This window comes from Sceloporus occidentalis, unplaced genomic scaffold (genome assembly GCF_023333645.1).
Source record: "Sceloporus occidentalis isolate IW3139 unplaced genomic scaffold, rSceOcc1.0.p SCAF_2, whole genome shotgun sequence".
Taxonomy (NCBI): domain Eukaryota; kingdom Metazoa; phylum Chordata; class Lepidosauria; order Squamata; family Phrynosomatidae; genus Sceloporus; species Sceloporus occidentalis.
The window spans coordinates 180,937,651-180,961,307 of record NW_028316982.1 but is presented as its reverse complement, the minus strand read 5'-3'; the positions used below and the strand labels follow the sequence as shown (position 1 = coordinate 180,961,307).

At 39.1% G+C, this 23,657-nt stretch overlaps 1 protein-coding gene across 8 annotated transcripts in view; it reads right to left on the bottom strand.

Annotated features, from left to right (window-relative positions):
* Positions 1–23,657, bottom strand: part of FRMPD4 (FERM and PDZ domain containing 4) — a 370,005-nt gene that overhangs the window by 85,186 nt on the left and 261,162 nt on the right. For 6 of the 8 annotated variants that reach the window (XM_089511611.1, XM_089511613.1, XM_089511615.1 and 3 more), the window contains exon 2: positions 13,462–13,578. The exons of 1 other annotated variant lie outside the window; for it this stretch is intronic. In XM_089511611.1, the coding sequence (XP_089367737.1) occupies positions 13,462–13,578 (117 nt within the window). Of the gene's footprint in view, positions 1–13,461; positions 13,579–22,260; positions 22,380–23,657 lie in introns of those variants that run through there. One more of the 8 variants, XM_089511614.1, reaches the window with a different exon arrangement.

Here is a 23,657-nt window from a genome sequence, read left to right as displayed (position 1 = left end):
CACTCTTTTCCTGCTATAGGGCTTTTTCATATAACCCTCAGCTACATCTACCACCTGTCCCAGTAACAGGGGCACCTATCTGAACAGCCTCCATCAGGACAAGCACATACAACAGATTTCAAAACCAGCAAGTACAGATTCACAGTATTTAATACAGTACTTAATTATGATGACCCATGTGTCAGCAATTATTTTAGGCTGAAAAGCAGAAGATAGCAAAATGCAAACTTGAATTTGAAAGTTACGCAAATGGGTATGTGCATTCATGAAATCTGTCAACTTATGGCAACCCCATGAATTTCATAAGGTTTTCTTAGGCAAGGGCTAATCAGATGTGGTTTTAGCAGTTCCTTCCTCTGAAATATAACCTACAGCACTTGGTGTTGGTTGGTGGTCTCCCGTCTAAGTACTAACCAGAGCTCACCCTACTTAGCTTCCAAGACAGGACCTAGTACCTCTATGATATTTAACTGACTTGTTATTTCCTCTTATTTATACAATTGTGTAAACTTCAAAAATGCCAATAAAATATTGCTGATGCACTGAATATTTTGCCCTTCCGTTTATAGCCCATTTTAGTGCTTTAGTGCTTTTACTTTAACAAGATTGCAGGTGTACGTTTTTCATGAAAAAGAATCATTTGTTTTTTTTCCCCCTTTACCATTTCTCCCCATTAATAAATGAAAAACTACATTTCTGCCACTGCGTTCTGATGGTGGCAAAATGGCTTTTTGGCAGAGCTGTCATCCATCATATTGTAACACACTATTTAGCAACTACTATTTATAGGGTATCTGATGCCAAGACAATTTTTCAGCACATCCACTGACTAGACCACTATTACTGCATAAATCCATTGGACCAAATGTACATTGGCAATTATCTTGTGTAAAATAAAGACCTCACATCATAGGAGTGTTTAATATAATTTTTAAGATACCTGATGGCAGATCAGTAAAATTCCAATGTAACAAAAGAGAATACAATTTAAACTGTAATATGAGTATTATATAATACGTGTTCATCAACCCTTCCCTGCCCCCCAGGAAATTCCTGTGAAGAAAGAAACAGCATTAACAACCCACCACCACCACCATTCTTACAAACTTTTAACACTGATAAAGTTCAGTTGAATCTCAAGTAGGCTCTTTTTAAAAAATGGCTCATCTCTGTCATCCTCAAGTTTTCTACCTCCAGGCTTAGCTGGCTATTGCTGTGCCATACATACTACATGTTAGCAAGCTGTTTACCCACCCATGCTATATAATATCGTAGATTGTAAAGTGTTTCTGCCGCATGCTCCCAATGCCCAGATGATCTCCCCAGATGAAGATGCTTCACCTTTTTGATCAAAGCACATCTGCAAATTCAGAGTAACAGTACTGGTAACAGTTGCTACTATGTAGTCCCTGCCTTCTGTCAGCCATACTTTCATGCCAACTCACCATTGGTGACAGTGAATTCCCTGAGGATCTTAGCCCAACCTTTAAAGGAACATCCCAGGGGCTGAATCCTATCACACAAAAAGAAGGATCAGTGCCTTAGATAGCTCCTTCAAGGTTCAATCTAAAATACAAATCACCCACCACTACCACTGCAACACAAAATGCATTCTGGTAATTTATTTTTTGCTTCCATTTTGTTTATTTTGTCTCTGCATGTTACAGATGTCAGGCTTCATAAATTTCTATTTTGTGTGTGCGTGTGCAAGAATGAATCCTTTAACCATTTTCCTACTCACTGTGAGAATGTCATAGAATCATAGAATCATAGAGTTGGAAGAGACCGCAAGGGCCATCCAGTCCAACCCCCTGCCATGCAGGAATCCAAATCAAATCATCTCCGACAGATGGCCATCTAGCCTCTGTTTAAAGACCTCCAAGGAAGGAGACTCCACTACACTCCGAGGGAGTGTATTCCACTGTCGGACAGCCCTTACTGTCAGGAGGTTCTTCCTAATATTGAGGTGGAATCACTTTTCTTGTAGCTTGCATCCATTGCTCCAGGTCCTAGTCTCTGGAGCAAGTGAAAACAAGTCAGCTCCCTCCTCAGTATGGCATCCCTTCAAGTATTTAAACAGGGCTATCATATCACCTCTTAACCTTCTCTTCTCCAGGCCTTGAAAACTGCAATATTTGCAGCTTGGGATTTATTTTGTAGAAAATCCACACACAAGGGAGGGGGTTTCTTTTGTGTGTGTGCAGTATTATTGCTATGCATGGAAAATAATATTTTCTGCACAAAAAAACTTGGTTTTCTGTGCAAATAAAATTGTTCATGCATTTTTCATTCAGAATAAGTCACAAATTCTCAGGATTCCAGGATTCATCACACCAGGGTTTCCAACACTAAGGAAACACTAAGGATAAATATTTTATCCAAGATTTGAATATTTATGAATATTCTTTTCATGTCAAGCACACATGGACACATTGGTGCTAGCTTAAGAGAAACAATGGTGGCAACAGGAGGAAAGGAAGCAGGGGGCAAAGAGAAGCAGAGAAAAAGGCCTCCTTCCAAAAACCCTGACCTTTCAAAAAAACCTGACCTTAAACTCACAAGCATCTGAATTGGTTGTGTAATGTCAGCAGTCTCTTAGTCTATCTACTGCCCTCATGGTATACACATTTGTAAAGGGGTAATATCTGGCCAGTGCTGGGAAACGTGACTTTTCTGAACAACAACTCGCAGAATCCCCATGCCATGGCACTGAGTAAGTCCAAGTGATGTTACCATTGTGCTGGTGTGCAGACATTGATGTATGCATATAATGGAAGAGCTGTTTCAATATTATGCCACATCCATGGATTGGTTACAAGCTAATGCCATTTAATGGATTTCAGGAAGATGATTTCATATTACAAGTTGTTTTCAGTGACCTGAATGGAAACATATACTAGCCCTAAGGTAACATATAAGAAATCAATATGTAACATATTTATTTATTTATTTATTTATTTATTTATTATATATGTCCCCTTTCCCCCTAAATTGAACCCATGGTGTTGCACAAACAAAACTTTAAAAATTGTACAGATTAAAAAATAAAAATAAAAACATCAAATTAATATAAGAAGTCAAAAATATATAATCATTAAAAAACACACTAAGTTAAAAATATTAAACCACTAAAAACATACAAAAGAAATCACGCCAATAAGAAGCCTCCCTGGGTGCAATAATATATTAAAAGCCTGCTTGAAGATAATATTTTTTTCCTGCTGGCAAAAGGAAAACAGGGAGGAGGTCAGCCTAGCCTTCCGTGAAGGGAGTTCCAGAAAATGGAAGCAGCCATGGAAAAGGTTCTCTCTTGTTTCCTAACAAAGTGAGCCTTTGATGGTGACAGGACCAAGAGAAAGCCTTCTGCTGAAGATCTTAGATTTCTGGCAGGTTCATATGCAGAGATACAGCCTTTAAATAGTCTGGACCTAAGCCATATAGGGCTTCATAGGCCATGATGACCACTTTGAGTTGTGCCTGGAAATGAAGCAGTAGCCAGTGATGTTCAACCCTTGTGTGCACATCCAAGGTGGTGCCATTGTTCTAACAAACAATATTAAGGAGTAAATATTTTCACAGTGTGAGCGAACTGTATGCTAAAATACGACACAAAGTTTGCTTTAAATTATAGAAAACTGATAGTGCTTTCTGAGAAAGCACTACTCTTGACACCTGTCTTCCTTGTGCTCATATGTATTCCCAGCTAATTACTTCCTCTGTCACAGAAGAAAATCTCTGAAGTCCAGGAGAAACACTTCAGCTCTTCTGGTTTTGTATAAAACTGCTCAGTTCAAGCTGCTGCTAAAGACATAAGCATTCTGAAATACTCTTTTCACAGTTAACTGGTTTCTTGCCCTGCATGCTTAATTTCTGTTGCTATGGCAAAACTGAATTGGAAAGCCATACACTGTAATCTTAATAACTACTATAAAGTACCTTCTAATAAGGTCTTTAAATGAGTGAAGAACTTATTTCACTGACAGACACTAATAATAATAATCAGAGCTGCTCTTCTTTATCTGTACCTTAGACAGTGCTTTGAAATATTACTTTTGGATTATTGCTGTTATTGTGTGCCTTCAAGTTGTTTTCAATATATGGCAACCCTAAGGCGAACCTATCATGGGGTTTTCTTTTGGGGGGAGGAGAGTTGCCATTACCTTTCTGAGGCTGAGAGAGTGAGACTTGGCTAAGCAGGGATTTGGACCCTGGTCTCCAAAGTCACAGGCCAATGGGCTTATAGCTCCCAGAAATCGCCAGCCAGCATGGTTACTCATCATATATAAAAAGTTCTGCAATAAAGACATGGCCAACAAGACTTTAATAGTTTATGCGCTCATGCACATGTGTACCTAAAAGCAATGGTGATTGCCATCTTATTGATGGCACAACATCTTGGATACCTCTTTTAAAGTTCATAGTAATACCCTTAGCAGATTCATCATTCCACTGGGATGGTAACCACCAGCTGCCATTGCTCATTACCCCCATTTTATAATTTAAGTTATTTCAAGCATAAATTAATTAAAAGAAGAGTATGATATATGCATGCGTGCATGCACACACACACACACACACACAAAACATTAAGACAAGCTTGTGGAAAGCATCTTGCAGGATAGTTTAATCCATGCCCTAATTCAAACTGTACCAAAAATGATGCTGGCACAATTAAAATTCCACCAGTTGTTCCAATCAATTGTTCCACAGGCCACTTGTCTTTTATTCAGGATGTTTTGCTCCACTGGGAAAATGGAAAGAGAGGGTTAGCAGGGGAGAATGTTCCCACTCCAATTCTCAACCCATTAGCATTACTACGTAGCACTGCTTTCTAAATCTGCTGAGTCAATAGGCTTAAGAGAACCTGTGTGATGTAGTCATTTGAGTGTTGAACTACTACTGTGGAGATCAGGGTTTGAGGTACTCCTGGAACCTGGTTCATCATTGCCCCAGTGCACTTAGAATGCTCTGATACCTGAATTTATTATTAAGTATTAAAAACAGTTTGTTCAAACACTTAGAAACACAAAGAAGTATTCACCTGGAGTAAAAAAACCCATAGAATCACAGAAGCACAGAGTTGGAAGGTACTGCAAGGGACATCTAGTCTAACCTACACAAAACATACATCTGAGGAATTAGGTTCAAATTTATGAAAGCTCACGTTATCAACTGCTTTCTTTGATTTAGTTTCAAAGGTGCTACAAGATCCCTTTGCCTACACAACTAAAGTTCTCCCAAGAGAGATCTTAAGAGAGCCTACTGTAGAGTTTTGAGTGTTGAACAACTACTGTGGAGATCAGAGTTTAATGTCCCATTTGGCCATGAAACCCACTGGATAATCCTAAGCAAGAAACATGCTCTCAGTCTCAAACAAAGGCAAAGGCAAACCTCCTCTGAAAAAAATTATGACAACCCCCCCTTCTCCCGCCATGATAGGTTTGCCTTAGGGTTGCCATAACCCAGAAATGACTTGAAGGCACACAACAACAACAACAGGGAGGGTACTTGGAGGAATGAGTGGACCATCAGGGGCTGGGTGAAAAAAACCAGAATCTTTTCCTGGGCACAAGTTCTGGTCCTAGCTTAAGGTGAATTAGGGTGAGGGTTTGCAATCTCCTTTGAAGTACTCCTTTAACAGATCCAGAGGCTTGCATCCATGACTGGCTTGGCTGAACATTCTGGCATCACTAGTCAAACTAATAACTGATACAAGTGTAGATTCTGTGTGCATTTCAAATGGATAAAATACATTATATTTAAATAAAGACATGGATACGTTGTTGTTGTTTTCACATGCATAGCTGCCAGGTGTGATCTGATAAATGTATAAAACTCTGGAACTTGTCAAATCATAGGACCTTACCGCTTGCAAAAATAAAATGACATATCCCTTCTGTGATACAGTCACTTACAGAATGCAGTCAAGAATTATCACATTAAAAATGCTGCCAATGCTGCTGGGCAACTGCATCCCAGCTGCATCCCAGCTCCCAGCTGCTCTTAGCCCTCCACTTTTCCAAAATGGGAGTTTCCCATGTTTGCAAATTGGCCAGCTGAGCACAGCTGGGAGCCAGAATGCAGCCGCTCAGCAGCAGCAGTGGCATTTTTAATGCGATAATTCTTGACTGCATCCCATAAGTGACTGCATCCTGGAAGGAGTAAATCGCTTTATTTTTGCCATGCAATAATCTCAATAGACAAATTATTTTGTCTGCATTATAGCAGGACTGGAGGAATATATAATATTTCTTGTAGGAATGTGGTTTGTCCTAGATTACAATAGACACTACCAACATGTCCAAATCTATTATATTAGAGAGGAGCTTAGAAAAGTTAACTTTTTGGGTTATAACTACCCATATCTCACACTAGCATGACTTCTGACTATGCAGAGCAAAGGATGCTCGGTGTTCTAGTATTTCAAAGATTAACATTTGCTGCTCGGTACTGAGTAACAATACTACATGACAAGATGGAACAATCCAGTCACCAGCTCTCCATGAATTGGTGACCATGAATTTCTTCCTGCTGACTACCCAACTGATTCTTCATAGCACATGATTGACCTTTCCCTTATATTTTCAGTATGACAATTCATTGCACAGAAATAGATGAAAGAGGATTCTGAGCAGGATAGCAGAGGCAGTCCCAAGTTCTCTCCTCAGTTTTTTGACATGTTTGGCAAGGATAGATAGGTTGTTGCCATTCTTTCAGGCTGGAATTTGCAGACACAGATACTTCATTTGATTGCTCTGAAGGCACTTAGAAACAGAGTAAAAAGTGAGTTCAGCAACATCAGCAGATGTTGGAAATAACTACAAATAACAACTGAATAGCAAGACCATAAACTATATCAGAATTGAAGTAGAGTTCTAGAGGTACTTTTAAAACTACTGGAAGCTTTCTTTCTTTCATTCACTAATATCTAAACTATATACAGTGTAGAGTAGTGGTTTGAGCAATGGGTTAGGACACTTGGGGACTAGTGTTCAAATCCCAGCTTGGTGATTGAATGGCTTTGGGCAAGTTACCTTCTCTCAGCCTTAGAGGATGGCAATGGCAAAACCTCCTCTGAAGAAATTTGCCAAGAAAACCCCATGATAGGTTCACCTCGGGGTCGCCATAAGTCAGAAAAGACTTGAAGGCACACAACAACAACAACAACAACAACAACAACAACAACAACAATTTTTAGCTGAGCTGAGCTGAGCTGAGCTGGCTAAAATTACACCTAAATATCCTTTCCCTTCAAAAAAGGGGTTGAAAAGTATTATAATCTCTAAAGGTACCCTTAAACTAAATACTTGAAGGCACCAGATCCTATCCGATCTTGAAAGCAAACCAGAGCTAGCCCTGGAATACATGCCCATCCCCACACCTACACAGGGACCAACCCAGGTGAGCACAGGGCCTGGAAAGCATAGGCTCAGCCCTTGTGATCCAACAGACCTCTATCATTTTACGCAGCCCTTTGAGAATTTAGGGCAAGGTCATGATTTGCATCCCTCTGGATCCTATTCTGAATCCCATTTTGGAAGAAAGGTGGGATATAAAAATAATAAATAAATATATAAATATTACATTCTGTCCCAGTCTCACAACTGTATAACTATACTATATACTTGAAACCTTAATACTACTCAGTACTGCATCTGAAAATGTGGGCTTATATCCACAAAAGCTCATGCAAAAATAATTTTAAAAAACAGTCTTAAAGATGCTGCCACACTTCTTTTTTCCTTTTCCCCATCCTTTCTCCTTTTTAATACCTAGCACAGAATCATTTACATATAGTTTGGCATGCAGATGACAAGGCTAACGATTTAATTCCAGATTTTTAAATTGTGTCAGTTACCAGTCTTGGTGACAAATTGCTGTATACATTGGTTTGGAGATCCACCAGTCCTTTCCAAATATCTTTTCCTGAATACCAGTACTTTTGATTCACCAGAGGCTCCCAATGATGGACAGGGAATGGGGGGGAGCCAATTCCCTCTCTATTGCCATAGTTTTTAATGTTATTCTGGAACATGGTCAACTCCCTGGAACAGAATTATGAGGAATGAAAGGAAGAGGTAGAAATCAGTAGAAAGGCTTGTTCCCCCTCTCAGTTGCATGCACTTGGAGCACTTTTCCATAAACAGGCCTCGTGAACCTATCAAGTCCTTCTCCTTCTCCTCACCACCATTGCCGCTGCCATCAATTTCAGTTATTCATATTTATAGTACACTTCACTTTTCACAATTAATACTTATGATAGGTGACACATGTCCCTTATCAATAGAGCAAAACCTATTACCTTTATTTTTGAGATTCTTTTAAGATGGCTGAAACCTGGTTCTTCACTGCCCCAGTACACTTAGAATGCTCTGATACCTGAATTTATTATTAAGCATTAAAAGCAGTTTGTTAAAATACTTGGAAACACAAAGGAGTGAAAAACATAGAATCACAGAAGCACAGAGTTGGAAGGTACTGCAAGGGACATCCAGTCTAACCTACACAAAACATGCATCTGAGGAATTAGGCTCAAATTTATGAAAGCTCATGCTACCAACTACTTTCTTTCATTTAGTCTCAAAAGTGCTACAAGATCTCTTTGCCTACACAACTGAAGTTCTCCCAAGAGATTTAACATCCAATCTGTATTTAGAAACCTGCAAAGAAGAGTCCACCACTTTCCAAGGCAGTCTGTTTCACTGTTGCTCAGTTCTTACAGTCAAAATTTTCTTCCTAATGTTTAGGGGGAATCTCTCTCTCTCTCTCTCTCTCTCTCTCTCTCTCTCTCTCTTTCTCTGTCTCTGGTAATTTTAATCTTCTAGTTTATGTTCTTCAGATCCCAGAATCCCAAACTATTGGCCAACGTGGCTGAAGCTTCTGGGAGCTGAAATCCAAAATCTCTTAAAGGGCACAGTTTGTGGACCACTGTATCTAGTCCCAAGCAAGTCCACTTCATCCCAGCCTTTCAGTTCTCATGACATATTTAATCCCCAAATTGAGAGCTTGATCCTAAGAAATCAGACAACTCAGTTTTAGGAGTGGGACCAGTAAAATTATAGCATTAATATGCTTGGTCTTGGATAAAGCTGAGAGAGTAGAAAAGGAGAAAATCCAGGCCCAAATGTTAACAGAAACAGAAACCTTGAGAAATAGATGTTGCAACACACATTACTCTCTATCCTTTTCTGTCATCTCTCCCCCTCCCCTATGTTTTGAAGGGACATCTTTTTACATTGTGAAAGTGCTGAATAAAATGGCCTTTGGCAATTCATTGTATTTCTGCCAATATTTTTAAAACTGCAGACCTTCAAAATAGAAGCCCTTTTTGAATAGAAGGGGCACTCAAGCATAGACTAAGGGACAAGCATAGAACAAGAGACAAAAAAGTGAAATTTAACATGTTTATGAATTATTTTGTTTATACAGCAAGGAATTCACCAAGTCCATACATTGTTTGAGACAATTTCTGAATGCTCAGGAACAATCTGGCAGCGCACAGAAGATAGGAAGAAATTATCAGTACAATACCAGTGAGAATGTGTGCAAACAGGCAAGAAGAGATGCATTGCTGAATACCCGCCCATTGCTCAGAAGTGTACATCTCTGCTGGTTGTACTGTCAGGTATCACTGGGAGAGAGAGAGAATGTTGTACTAGAGAGTGGCTATCTATACACAGTTTCTATCTATGCACAGATAGAAAGAAGTGGGAGGAGGGAGGTTCAGATACAACGAATCTTTCAAAAACATTTTGTGTACTTTTCTCGGTAACATACAAATGAATACATTCTACCTCCCTGCTTTTTCCACTTCAGGACTCAAAGTGGCTTATAACAGTTAAAAAAGTATGTTGAGGGATACTGTAGTACCATAGAGACTTAGGGGCTATACAGATCAGTTTGAAGCACCAGCATGGGGGTGGTATAGGGCCTAGCGTTTGGATGATGCACACCCCAACACTGCCCCTACACTGGCGTCACGCCACCTGCCTGTTCGCACAGCAGGCAATGTTATGGTACTCTTTTGGCACAGCGTTTATACACTGCATGCTGAAAGGAGTGCCGAAAAATACTGCCACAGTGTCAAGGGCGCCTTTTTGCTGGCTCTAAAAGGAGCTGTATTTTGCTGTTTCTTTTAGAGGTAGCGAAGTGCCAGATTGGGGTCATGGCATGCAGGTGCTGCGGCCCCGGTCTGGCACTGAAAGGGGTAGTGGGATGCTGCTCTATCTGGGTTGGTCTGTTTTGTCCCTGAGCGAAAGAAGTTGTAGCATAAACTTTTGTAGACTTGGTCTACTTCCTCAGATTCATGGCGTGCACTAGTGCCAAGGAAGGACCTTTATAATCAGATTGTATAACAGCCATAGAAATGAAAAACTTGTGGTTATGGTGATGAGTTGACAAGTTCATGGTTGCAAAGGTAGGAAGAAAGATGTTAAGGCCAAGGCAGGTACATCTTCCTGCATCTGAGGAAGTAGACTAAGGACCAAAACACACTGCAGAAATAATCCAGTTTGAGACTACTTTAGCTGCCCTGGTTCAGTGCTAAGGAATCTTGGGAATTGTAGTTTATTGTTGCACCAGAGCCCTCAGACAGAAGGCTAAATGTCTCACAAAACTACAATTCCTAGTATTCCCTACCACTGAGCCAGAGCAGTTAAAGTGATCTCAAACTGGATTATTTCTGAAGTGTTTTGGACCTACATCTATGAAAACTTATGCTACAAACCTGATTATGCTTCATTTGCTCAGTTAGTCTTTAAGGCACAAGATCCCACTACATACTGATATTCCAGACTAACATGGCTATGTCTCTGAATATATTCTACAGTAAGATTAACTGTAGAGTCACCAACACATGAGTAGTCTTATACATTTATAGCAAAACACTCAGTTCCCAAAAGGCAATGGCTTTAAAACTTTACACAAGAGCACACCTAGTGAACTGCTTTGTTTAAATAGATCTTTTGAAGTGAATGTGTTATGTCAAGCTGTAAACAGGGCACTTTCACCAGACAACTAAAAACATCCAGAGACCTTGATTTTATTGCCACTAACAGCCTCGACAGACCAGCATTAAAGGCCAGCATTGGGACGGAGTGGGGCCGTGGCGCCGCCCCCCCCCCCACCATATGGCAGGCAGCATCACAGCGCTTCTCTGGTGCTACATCCAGATGACGCAGCACCAAAGGAGCACCAAAAAGCTGCAGCACTGGTGGCTATGGTGCCCTTTCTGCAGCACAAAAAGAAACTGCTTTTTGTGGTTCCTTTTTGCACCACAGAAAGGCCAGATTGGGGCCATGGTGTGTAGCTGCTAAGGCCCCGATCCGGTGAAGACAGTGGCTGCCCCTCAGGGGTGGTATGTTCAGCCCCTAAGTCCCTGATAAGCCACTAACCGCCATGGCAGGTTAACAATCCATGAAGCAGAAGAAGGCAGCCACCTCAGGTAGCAAGTGATGGATGCTGCAGGAAGAGGCAGAAGAATCAGTCTATTAATTGCCTCCTTTTGCAAGACAACACACTGTGTGTTTCGTGCAGTTGCCCTAACCACTCCTTCAAGGAATCCTCCTGCACTTCAGGTGGGATAGAGGGTGTCATACTGTCACTGTCAATGACTAGTCAAGTCCATTACGGTATGTAGAATGGGAAGAGCCCCATTTTGTCATTAGGCTCACATAGCATAATGTCTAGGACCAATACTGATGCTTAACTATGCCATGACAGTGGTAAGCAATCTCTCTAGTGATTTCAGCCATACCAACATAATACAGAGGGGTGTAAATCTTCACTTATTTTGTTTTCACATGCAAGAATAAAATTATCAAAAATTTTCATTTTGCTGGGGAGAGTAGATTTATTGTACTGAGAGACTGACTTTGGGTATTTTTTGTGTGAAAAAATTATATTTTAAACACACACACACACACACACACACACTGTTCTGTGCAAAAACAAAATTATCCATTAAAAAAGTCCCAAAATACAAAACAAAAATCTAACAGAAGTTGAATTTTTTTGGATGGGGTCAAGACACCACAATGTATCAAGACTGGCAAAAATGCAAATATTCTTTACATCCATATCACAAATAAAGTTATTACATGAAGCTTCTATTCATCTCCTTTTTATACCTGTACTAATGAACATATTGAAAGCTTGCTTAGCAAATGTTTTCAGACCATCCATTACACCCTCAATGAAAGGTGTTTCAGGTAGCATCCCAAAATCTTTTTCTTTAAAATGGAGCTGCTTCGCATGTGGACGAGGGAGGATTCCACTTCATATTTATTTATATTCATTATTTCTGTTGTCACAGATAAAAGTAATATACAAGCTGCATTTGTTAGATGGGCTACAAGGGAAGAAAACCAGAATAGTGGAAGCCTATAGTACTGAAACTGTGGGAATATTCTCTGGCATGTTATCTGAAACATTAGATGTATTTAATTTTAGAGTTGCGATCTTTCAGCACAGAGGATCAAAAAACATGATGATGATGATGTTGATGATAATAATATTTATTTGTATCCTGCTTCTCCAAAAGATAGAAGCAGCTAACACTAAAAACATCCATAAAATATAATAATCGTTTGTTACCATTGTATCCCAAACCCTCCCTTACCCTGTCATCCACAATAAAATACAATTAAATTATTGAACAACTGTTAAAACAGTTATTAAAACTATAAGGCAGAGGCAGTTAGGGTAGTTAAGAATGATTAAAAATGAGGTTATTAGAAAATTAATCAGGGAAAGCCTGCCAGAAGAGATATAATAATAATAATAATAATAATAATAATAATTTTTATTTGTATTTCCTGCCTCTCCCTGCCTTGTCTTGATTGCCTTTTTAAAGCAATTAAGAGTAGTGATACATCAAATCTCCTCCGGCAGGCTTTTCCATAATTTGAGAGCAGCGGAAGAAAAGGTCCTTTGGGTAACTGCAGCAAGCCTTGTTTTAGTTGGCTGCAGTAAGTTTTTATTAGAGGACCTCAATGTGCGGGGCAGATTATATGGGAGAAGGTGATCCCATAAATAGATTGGACCTAAGCCATGAAGGGCTTTAAAGGTTATATTCAACACCTTGTACTGTGCCTGGAAATTAATAGGCAGCCAGTGAAGAGATTTTAATATAGGTGTAATACGGTCACCTCTAGATCTTCCAGTTACCATCCTGGCTGCCATATTTTGAATTAGTTGACGTTTCTGGACTAGGTGCAAAGGTAGCCCTATTTAGAGTGCACTGCAGAAGTCAAGTTGTGAGGTTACCAGTGCGTGTACCATAGTTTTTAGATCCTCAGGTTCCAGGAAGGGGAGTAATAGGTGTATCAACCGAAGTTGCTAACAGGATGACCTTTTAGTCCTGATTGGTTAACCATCTGAATTCATTATATATTCATTATTGAGCTTGACTTCTGCTATGTAGTCTCTATATACAACTCATCAAATAATCAGGTAACATACTTGATGAAGTAATCTCTCCCATCTCTGTTTGCCGTCATCTCCCATTGATAGGAAGAGCCCTGGTTCAATGCCCAGGATCCTGAAGGAGGAGGCCAGCCTGAAGACTTGGTCCTGTGGCTAAAAACAAAAGAAACACATTAGCATTAAAAATAAACATGACTGATTCAATCCAATAATAAATAATAAATGTCATAAACCAACAACACTGGTAAACAAAGCAATATTCACTTGAGCATACTTTATGGCTATGGCTAACATACAAACAAAATAAATGTTCACCAGCAGATAACTTCAACTGACAAGAAAAACAGCAAAAAACCATGACAATTATTATCAAAACAATGTGGATAGAAGTAAATCAACATATATTAACTGTTATATCAAATCATCTTTCTATATATTATATTGTACACACAACATATCAAAATTATTTCATTAGATACTCAAATAGCTATTTTACAGAAAAACAACTATTACACAAAAAATAGAAAATAAATATGATAAAATTCTGGTATTTAACTTGTCTTTAAATCTTTTTCAGACTTTAAATTATTTCTTTTGCCATTAAAAGCTGATAAACACATTGCATGTTAGACCATTTTTTTACATCCTATAATCACACCAAATTTATTTATTTATTATTCGAATCCCTACTTTGGTATAATTAGAGAATATATATACTACTGGCTGCTTTAAGATGGATACTTGCCAATTTTCCTTTACCCCATTGGACACTTTGATTTTTGATATGCACGCCAATGTAAATGGACTGAGGTCCTGCATGTCTGAAGATAACCTCCTGCTCCTGCCATCCCATGTCAGAATGGTAGAGGTTTTATTCATAGGAATGTTAAATACTTCTCTGGTGCAGGCATTGTCACACTTCAAGCAGAAGTAGCAGACACAACCCAACAACCAGTGCGTGTGTGCTCTCAGTATTGAGGGTTAAAGCATTCTTATGTATCAGCCCCATCGTGAGAAACTGTCCTAACTTTGTTTTGCAAAGATACAGAATGCAAACAAGTAAAAGACCATCCAACTTCTTTTCTAGCTGGTGTCTTACTCAGTGTCCCTATGTTTGCCAAGTATTAGTCATCATAGGCCATTTCCTGAAGAATAAAGATGAATAATTCATGAATAGATTCATCACATTAGACAATATGTACAGACCATATGAAAAGAATTTCACAAAGAAATAGTTTTTGTTTGTAAAAGGGGGAGAAGGGGAGAATGAACATGTTATTAAATGGAGATCATTGCACTACACTCTTAAAGTATTGCTATTATAGCAATAGCAAGTACATTTCTATACCACTCACCGATGCAGTAAGCATTTTACAAAGTGTAAGCTAATTGCCCCCATCAAGCTAGGTACTTGTTTTAGTTACCTGTGGAAAGATGCCAGAGCCCCTGGTTGGTATTGAACTCACAACCTTGTGGTTTATGAGTGAGTGGCTGCAATACAGGCATTTAACACTGCACCACCACTTTCATTGCTCTGTCTGCCTCCTGTTGCATTCTGGAATTTATTGTTCATTGAGGCGTAAGAGCTCTCTGGCTGAATATTCTAAATTCCCCTTCCTAAACTGCAAATCCCAGAATGCAACAGGAGGCAGCCAGAGCAGTTAAAGTGGAATAGCAACGCTTTAAGTGTATAGTGTGATAATGTCCAGTACTGCTGTTGACCCTTTTCCAGGGAGGTGTTAAATGTATTTAATAAAATTTAAACTGCACTGTCGTTTTAACGTGGAAGTGCTTGATGTAGAAAAAAGAAAGAAGAGGAGACATAATATATGGGCTGAGCTGGACCCGTTTTCCATCACAACATTTTTTTAAAAACAAAAATACCTGATACAAATGACTGAAAAGCAAATAACTGAACCACTATTTGTCTCCATTCTTCACATCCCTAATTTTTAGTTACTTCACAGGCTTTGGCTTTGACTTTTCTCTTGCTAGATATAAACAGTGGCAGGATTATGTTATAATCTCCTTTATAAATGATAAGCTGAACACCATGGTATACTACTAAAGATGGTTCCAAAAGTGTACAATAAAGCTGTGTTTATGCCAATGTTTGCAATACTCTTATGAACTTAAACTAAACAAATTTTTAACATTATTCATATAATACCCAAAGAGGCCCAATGCATTAAATCTATAGGGCATAGGGTATAATTCAATATGCCCTGGGGCTGAATTTTACTAAACACAAAAGGCATCCTTTCTCCTCTCTTCACATACAGTCATCATGAGGTACATGCACCCTCCCTATAGACTTTTATAGCACTATTATCATTTTAAGGCAGCATTCTCATACATAGAGGACAAAAATCGAGTAGATAAAAGCACTGCTCTATAACGTGATTTACACAGCTCAGCTTTGGCTGCCTTTTGTGCAATGACTCTGTTCAGAAGCTATTTTGCATTTAGTTCTCTCTATACATAGTTCAATATCATATATTCTGTTGTACTGAATATTCTGTTCAATCTCTTGAGGGCTCTCTGTTTTGAATTGTGATGGGATACACACAGTCAGACTGTAATGAGTCTTTCTATGTGCTCTGTGCTCCTTTGTTATCCTGGACATAAGCTACCACTGTATCATGACCATTTCAGTCAATCAAGCATTCAAAACAATCTTTATTCCCTTAAAAACAAAGATCACTGCAAAACCAAAAAATAAAAAATCCTGCAATGATGGGTCAAGTCAGTCACCCATAACACATGCTGAACATAATATTGTATAGTTTTAAATGTGTCCAGGGGTAGCCACATTGGTTATACAGCAAAGTACAATAACAAACAAAATCCACAAAACAGCAATACCTTTATTAGGCCAAATAAAATGCATAAAATACATGATGGAAGCTTTTGAAGCTCCACTGGCTTTTTCAGCAGGCAAAGGTGTTAAAATTCATACAGGAAAAAGAAAACAATGGTGCAGTCTAGGCGGGCCGAAAAGAATGCCCTCGTCATGTGCGAGGGGTGCTTTGAGGGTTACACTTCTAGACGCCCCTCGCACGTGATGAGGGCGTCAAAATGGCGGCACCATTGTTATGCAAGTGCCGTACGGCATCCGTATGGTGCCATGCGGCACTTGTGTAACGAGTGTGCCAGTGGCACACTGTGGCACACTCATTATGCCGCCACAATGGTTAGAAAGAACCCGCTTTTTGCTGGTTCTTTTTCTGCCAGCGGGAAGCCTCGCCATTTGGCGGCTGAGGCTTCCCTCCAGCGGAAAACCAGGTGTCAGCAGGCCACCCTTTTGGGGCAGTCTGTACCCCGCCAATGACAGCGTTAGAATCACAGGCCTATATTTTGTCAAGATGAGATCTTTGCAAAGAAAGCACAGTATTCCAATAAAAGAATAATGAAATAAAGCTAATATTCACAGCTTGCAGTAAGCCTGATAAACTAATACCACATGGCTGCTCAGAAGTAGTAGTTTCATGATGTTCAGGAAGATTAATCACATATAGGATGGTAGCCTCAGTAACTATATCTTATGCTGAAGGAGCTTATGATAGCATCTAAACAAAAAATACTCCAATTCTCTGCTTAAAGAGCAAGATGAAATTATGGCTATACTGTAACATAAATTGCCATGGTTAAAAGCAAAAAGAGAAATGTGAAATGGTCTTATTGTATGAAATACATAGAAACAAGGCAGAGAAAGAGGCAAGGGTATAAAATTTTGAATACATCATTGTGCCCGTGCAGAATAATCAACAGTTAACACAGATTCAAAAAGGACATTGAGAAACTAGAGCACGTCCAAAGGAGGGCGACTAAAATGGTGAAGGGTCTGGAAACCATGTCCTATGAGGAACAACTCAGGGAGCTGGGGATGTTTAGCCTGGAGAAAAGAAGGTTAAGAGGTGATATGATAGCCCTGTTTAAATACTTGAAGGGATGTCATATTGAGGAGGGAGCAAGCTTGTTTTCTGCTGCTCCAGAGAATAGGACCTGGAACAATGGGTTCAAACTACAGGAAAAGAGATTCCACCTCAACATTAGGAGGAATTTCCTGACAATAAGGGATGTTAATCTGTGGAACATACTTCCTTAGTGTAGTGGAGTCTCCTTCCCTGGAGGTCTTTAAACAGAGGCTGGATGTCCATCTGTCAGGGATGCTTTGACTGAGAGTTCCTGCATGGCAGGGAGTTGGACTGGATGGCCCTTGTGGTGTCTTCCAACTCTATGATTCTATGATATATAATAAAGTTAGCCCTCCATTTTCAAGAGGGATCCGTTTCTGACCCCCCCTCCATGAAAATGGAGGCTCGCATTTATTAGGCTTGAATGAGGTGTGCCCCAGGCGCACACACCATTACAAATAGCGGAGGTTGCCCTTCCACGTATATTCAAGGACTCAGATCCGTGTCTTAGGAGGGGCGACTGTGTTTTCCAAACATAATATCCATACTTGGTGCTAATTTTATTTGGCTATTTGAACCTATAACAGAAATTAAAACATTTATAGTTACTGCATATGCAACTGTTCACAAATGCAACTGGTTTATGCATAAAAGAAGAAATAAAAGATGAAAACTACACTACTGAGGGGAAAAAAACATACACAAACACCCAAAATATGCCTTTTAAATGTTTGTCTTGCTAGCGTCAAGTACTAGAAGACCATTTCAAATATAAATGGGTTTAACACACAGCTGACAGCTCACTTTGTAAAGAACGAACAAGAAACAGCATGACAGTATTTGCAATGCTGAGTCCAGCATCATACCCAGCAGGGTGCAAAGTGCTGAATTTTAGAGTTCCTCACATTTTAGTAGATTTAGTTTGTCCCCTCAGAGTTTAGAGATCTCCCCTGAGGAATGAAATATTGATTTCCATTGAAAATGTATATTGCAAAGCCTCAGCGGGAGGGGGGACTCACAAAAAAATTATATGGTAGAAAGGTAGCCATGATAGTCCTGCAATAGGGATCTATTAATTCTATTCAATTTGTAGAAAATTCATGACTTGAACAATTTAAGTCTGTTTTCAGTTTCATGACAAAAGAGGAAAACTCCCAGAATCTCAGACAATTGACCATGATGGCCAGGGCTTTTGGGAGATGATATCCAAAATACCTGGAGGACCAATGTCTGAGAATTACAGCAACAGACCATATAGTACCACCATAAAATCAACAGTTCCCCAAATTCCATCACTCATTGATACCTAGATTACCTCCCAGATCTAATATTTTTATAGCTCTCTGGAGATAGAGAATAGAAGTAATAGTTAATCCCTGAGACACCAAAGCTTTTAAAAACCTTTATTCAAAAGTCCCTGTAATGAAAGTTGGCATTATTAATTTGCCAAGATAACCTCAAGGGGAAACCCCCTCACTAGCGCTTACTAAATACTTCACATTTGAACCAATCTGTTAACACCTCTTTTAGGCTGCATCTGCACTGCAGAAATAATCCAGTTTTATACCATTCTAACTTCCATGGTTCAATGCTGTGGAATTCTGGGAATTGTAGTTTGTTGTGATATCAGAGGTCTCTCAAAAACCACAATTCCTAGAATTCCGTAGCATTCATCCATAGCAGTTAAAGTGGTGTCAAACTGGATTATTTCTGCAGTGCAGAAGCAGTCTTTGGTGGCTTATAAAATGCCATATTAAGAATCTAGAAAAATTACAGATAAGAGGTAGGGGATTCAGTATGTGATATATGAGCACTGCAGCTAATGCCCTGTTTCCAGGCTGAAAGAAAACCCTTTGAATGATACATTTGAAAATGTGTTAGTTCAAACAGGACAGTCTTTCCTCCATTCAAGGAATAGTAGACATCCATCATCTTTGAAAGAAAAATGACAAGCTGAAATATTCCATCAGGCATCATACTAGTTACTCACATTACCTAACGGCGAGATTTACTTTTGCATTCTTTCAGTGTTACTTTTGCATTTTTTCAGAGTTACACATTAGTGGACAAATTAGTTCTGACCACTTCTGCAACTCTGAAAGAATGCAGGAGTAGGATGGAAGAAATTGAAGTTCTACACTGAGTTTGTAGGGTTCCAGAACCCATAATCAAGAGAATGCATAAGGTAGGACAGAAGAAACAGAAAGAGCCAAAACAAATAAAAGGGGGGAAATGTGAAGGGCTTCACAACTGGCTGCCATCTCAGATAAGGTCTCCTGTAGTGATTTTGATTTAAACAAAATAATTGTGCTTATTAAGTGACTCAGAGCTGTGGAGTTGAGAGATTCTACTGATTGCTTCTGCCCCCCTGCTGTGAACCTGCACTGTTTATTTACTTGCTAATTTACTGAGATAAATGTTCATGGAACTCAGCACTGAAAAAGCATTATATAAATGCTAGGCATTATTAATCCATTTAGCACATACCATATATACTTGACTATAAGTTGACCCCATGTATAAGTCGAAGGTAAGTTTGGGGGCAAAAAGTATGGATTTTGATATGACCCCGTGGATAAGTCAAGGGTAAAACTTAGGGGTATATAACAAAGGATCAAAAGGATGAAGCAAAGCAAAACAATGTCAGAAAACCTACAAAATCCCTGCCATGATGTTTGTGCTCACTTTTATCATTCGATAGATAAGAGAATAGAGAGGGTTGGTGCTTCCAGTACAGATTATACTCTTGCCTTTCACCAAGGAATGATTCCTTCTTTTAAATAAGAGTTAAGATAACAGTACTTACATTGAGCCATGGATAAGTCAACTCAGGGTTTTTGGGGTCATTTTTTGACCTAAATTTCTAGACTTATACATGAGTATATACAGTAGATGCTGTTTTTTCAGTATCCAAAACTATTCTTATGCCCCATCACAGTGATTTTTAATATACCTCTGTCATGTAAGCATGTAGAATTATTGCCAGACTGCTGAATGAAACAAACCTTGCTATGGACAATATTTTTCCCCATACCATGTGGAGAAAGTGATCATAACTGGGAGGAATTTGAACAGGAGATTTCCCAGCCAACAATTATGGATACCAGTCTAAAACCAGCATTTTTCTTATGCTAATTCCAGAGCTCAGTTTATGGTGGAGGTAGTTTCATTTAGTTTAAAACAGAGAGCCTTCCACAATTGGCCAAGGACGATATCACACGACTGAAATTGGAAGTATAATCCAGTGCCCTCCTGAACGCAACCATGCATATTCACGTTATTGCATAAAAGGTTACCACACGCGATCGCTAGCAGTCCGAACGCACTCCGAACGCAATCACACATCAATCCACAGTTAAGTAAATTCGGTAAACTAGCGAATTCACAAACCCTATTCCTAGGCAACTTCACAGTCAGTACACTGTTGTTTGGTGTGATGTACATGTCTCCTTTGGTCCTGGTCCCCCCCCCAAAAAAAATCTGGAAGGAGGGTTTCCCATGAAACCACACTGCAATTTCACTTCAGTTTTACTTCTGCTTGTCCTTCAGCATTGCTGAGAGGAGGCTGCTGCCTGCTAATTAAGAGGCATGGACCCAGAGCTATTGGATAACCATTATATTCACATTTTAATGTGACAAGAGTAAATATATGCTCATTTTAACGTGAATAGAGCATGTTCTTTCAACCATTCTCCTCCTCCCCTCCAACCTCTTTTGTAAATTGTGGGGTTCCTTGGTTCCTCTCTCTCACTCACCTAAATATGCTATGCTCCAGTCATGTGGAGTCTCACTGAGCATGGGCAAGGGTGCCAATTCGCAGTTAAGAACCCAATGATGTGATGGCTTACTTTGCACAGAATCTGGGTCACGTTCAGGGAGGCCATTACAGCAAATTTAAGGTGTGATAAGTAATCATGTAATTGCGTGAATTTTCGAATTGACCTTGCTATCCTCTTTTGAAAGTAAGAGCCTCATTTGATAAACTCCAAAGTGAATCACCAATAACCACCTCCACTAACCATCACTTGGAGCAAAGACGGGCAGACACTGATTTCTTAGGATGCATTTTATTGTTTTTCACTTATGGAAATCCTTATATGCATCAACTCCTTTGATTGTTAGAATTCTGAGTCCAGTAATTCATTTTGATAAAGAAACAGGAAGAAAGCTCTTATACTCCATGATTTAAGAACACCAGAACACAGCAAACTGTGTCAGACAGTGGCCTACTGATTTTCAATTACTAGCAAGAATGATTCTATAGGATGTCAGGCATGATTCTTTCCTAATCCTATCAGGAAACTCCTGGTATTTTCTGGTGGTCTTCCATCCAAGTGCTAACCATGTTTGACACTGCTTAGTTTCTGCAGTCAAATAATATTGGATACATTCATTTCAAAATACTAATTTAGGAGGGGAGTCATTTTATTGTGGTTATAGTTAAACAATCAGGAATTGGAAATGTTTACTAAACTACTACCAATAGATTCTAATTTTTCTTTACCCCACCCTGACTTTGAACATTTGCTAAAATAGATATAAATGCTATATTACTGTCTCCAGTGAAAACTATGTCAGCAATATATAAGTAGCAACGTAAGGGTGTAAAATTTACCAGTTCAGTTGCAATAAGCATATTAAAATGCTTTCAAAATAAGAAAATGAGTGGCAGCATACCAATTCAACTCCATTTTCCCCTGTAAACATATGTCCTATCTGAACGCTTAACATTTCAGTTTGCTTGGCAGATGCATTTTAGTACACCTGTGGCTATAATTTTGCTTATCTTAGCCTGTTTGTAACTGCAGTGCAATTGTAATTGCCGTGAGCAGTGTAAAAGGCTTCTACAGGTCTGATGTTTTGCTGAAGGATTCCAGATATTCTTTCATTGGTTCAGGCAGCAGACACATTTTCTCACCTGTCTTGACCAAAAATTCTGTTGTTGCCTTTAAAGCTGCAATAAAAATTGAAATAGCCTGAATATAACATGTGGACATCAAATTTTCTTCTCTATTATAATTCAGTGAAACATTCTGGTAAAATCATGCACGTCAAGGTTAAACAAGATGACAACAGACCTGTGTTTTTAAATCTATGCCTGCCTCAATCCTGGATCAAGCAAGAAATTAAAATTTTAAAAATGGGCATAGGGTAGAGAGTGGGGGATGGAGGAATCATTCCTTTTGTTATATCTACCCCTCACAATACACACCATACCAGAGATACTCAGCTGGTCTTTCATGCCAGGAGTAAACCTGGCTAAGGAAAGAACTGCTTGGCGTGTGTTTATTGCGTGTGTTTATGCTCATGAAGACAATTCAGCAACCCTATCTGTTCTGTCCTCTTGCATCATTACTTCTGGTCACAATTCACACTTGATCAAGAAAGATATTCATTTGATGACTGGATTCTTTGGTCTTCATTAAGAAGTTTGACCTTCACATATACCCTGATGTATACATATTTGCCTTTTGCACCGTGATTTTCATTTGTAACTAATGCCTTCTACTACCCCTTCCTACCCACATAATACAAAAGACTTCAGCAGTGGATGTCAATAATATTTGCCACAAACAAATCAAGTGACAGCCCTAATGTTCCCTGCATATGCAGCCCCTATGCATCCAGCTTTCTAAGCTGTAACCATCAAGCTAGAATCAATATGAAGAGTCACAGTGAGTGCACATAGCAAACAGGAAATAATATAATACAATTGCTGAAAATGCCATTAATTTCATCATTCCATTTGCTTAGCCATTCAATAGGCCACACGCACACTGTGCCAATTCTAAAGGCTACAATAAAAACATGGCAAATAAGCACTTATTCACACTGCACTAGAGAAAAACAACAATAGCAAGCCAAGAACGGCAAGGCACAGTTTCAAATCATAATAGTCTACAGGTGAACATTAGATACCAAAAGCAATGAGTGTATGAATCTCAGCACAAAAGTAGGGTATGGAGTTGTTATTCAACATGATGCTAGCAGAGAAAGTATAAGAGGTGCTATTGGGCTAATGGTTGCATATCCTGCTAATAGGGGCAAAAGTCTTAGCAGAACAATTAGTAAAGGCCACACTGAAGTAATGAAATAGCAAAACCTAGCATAATGAAATTGCCATGGTTTGTAATTGTTTGTGAAATAGCTTGCAAGTGGAATGGTGGGGGGATTGCAAACAAATGTTAACAAGTTAGTAACTAATACTGCAAAAAATGTAAGGGATATAGAACAGCACATGCCTATAGGCAATACAATATAACTGAATATCATAAGGCCATATACAAGCAAATGACAGCTATATAAACATTGTAT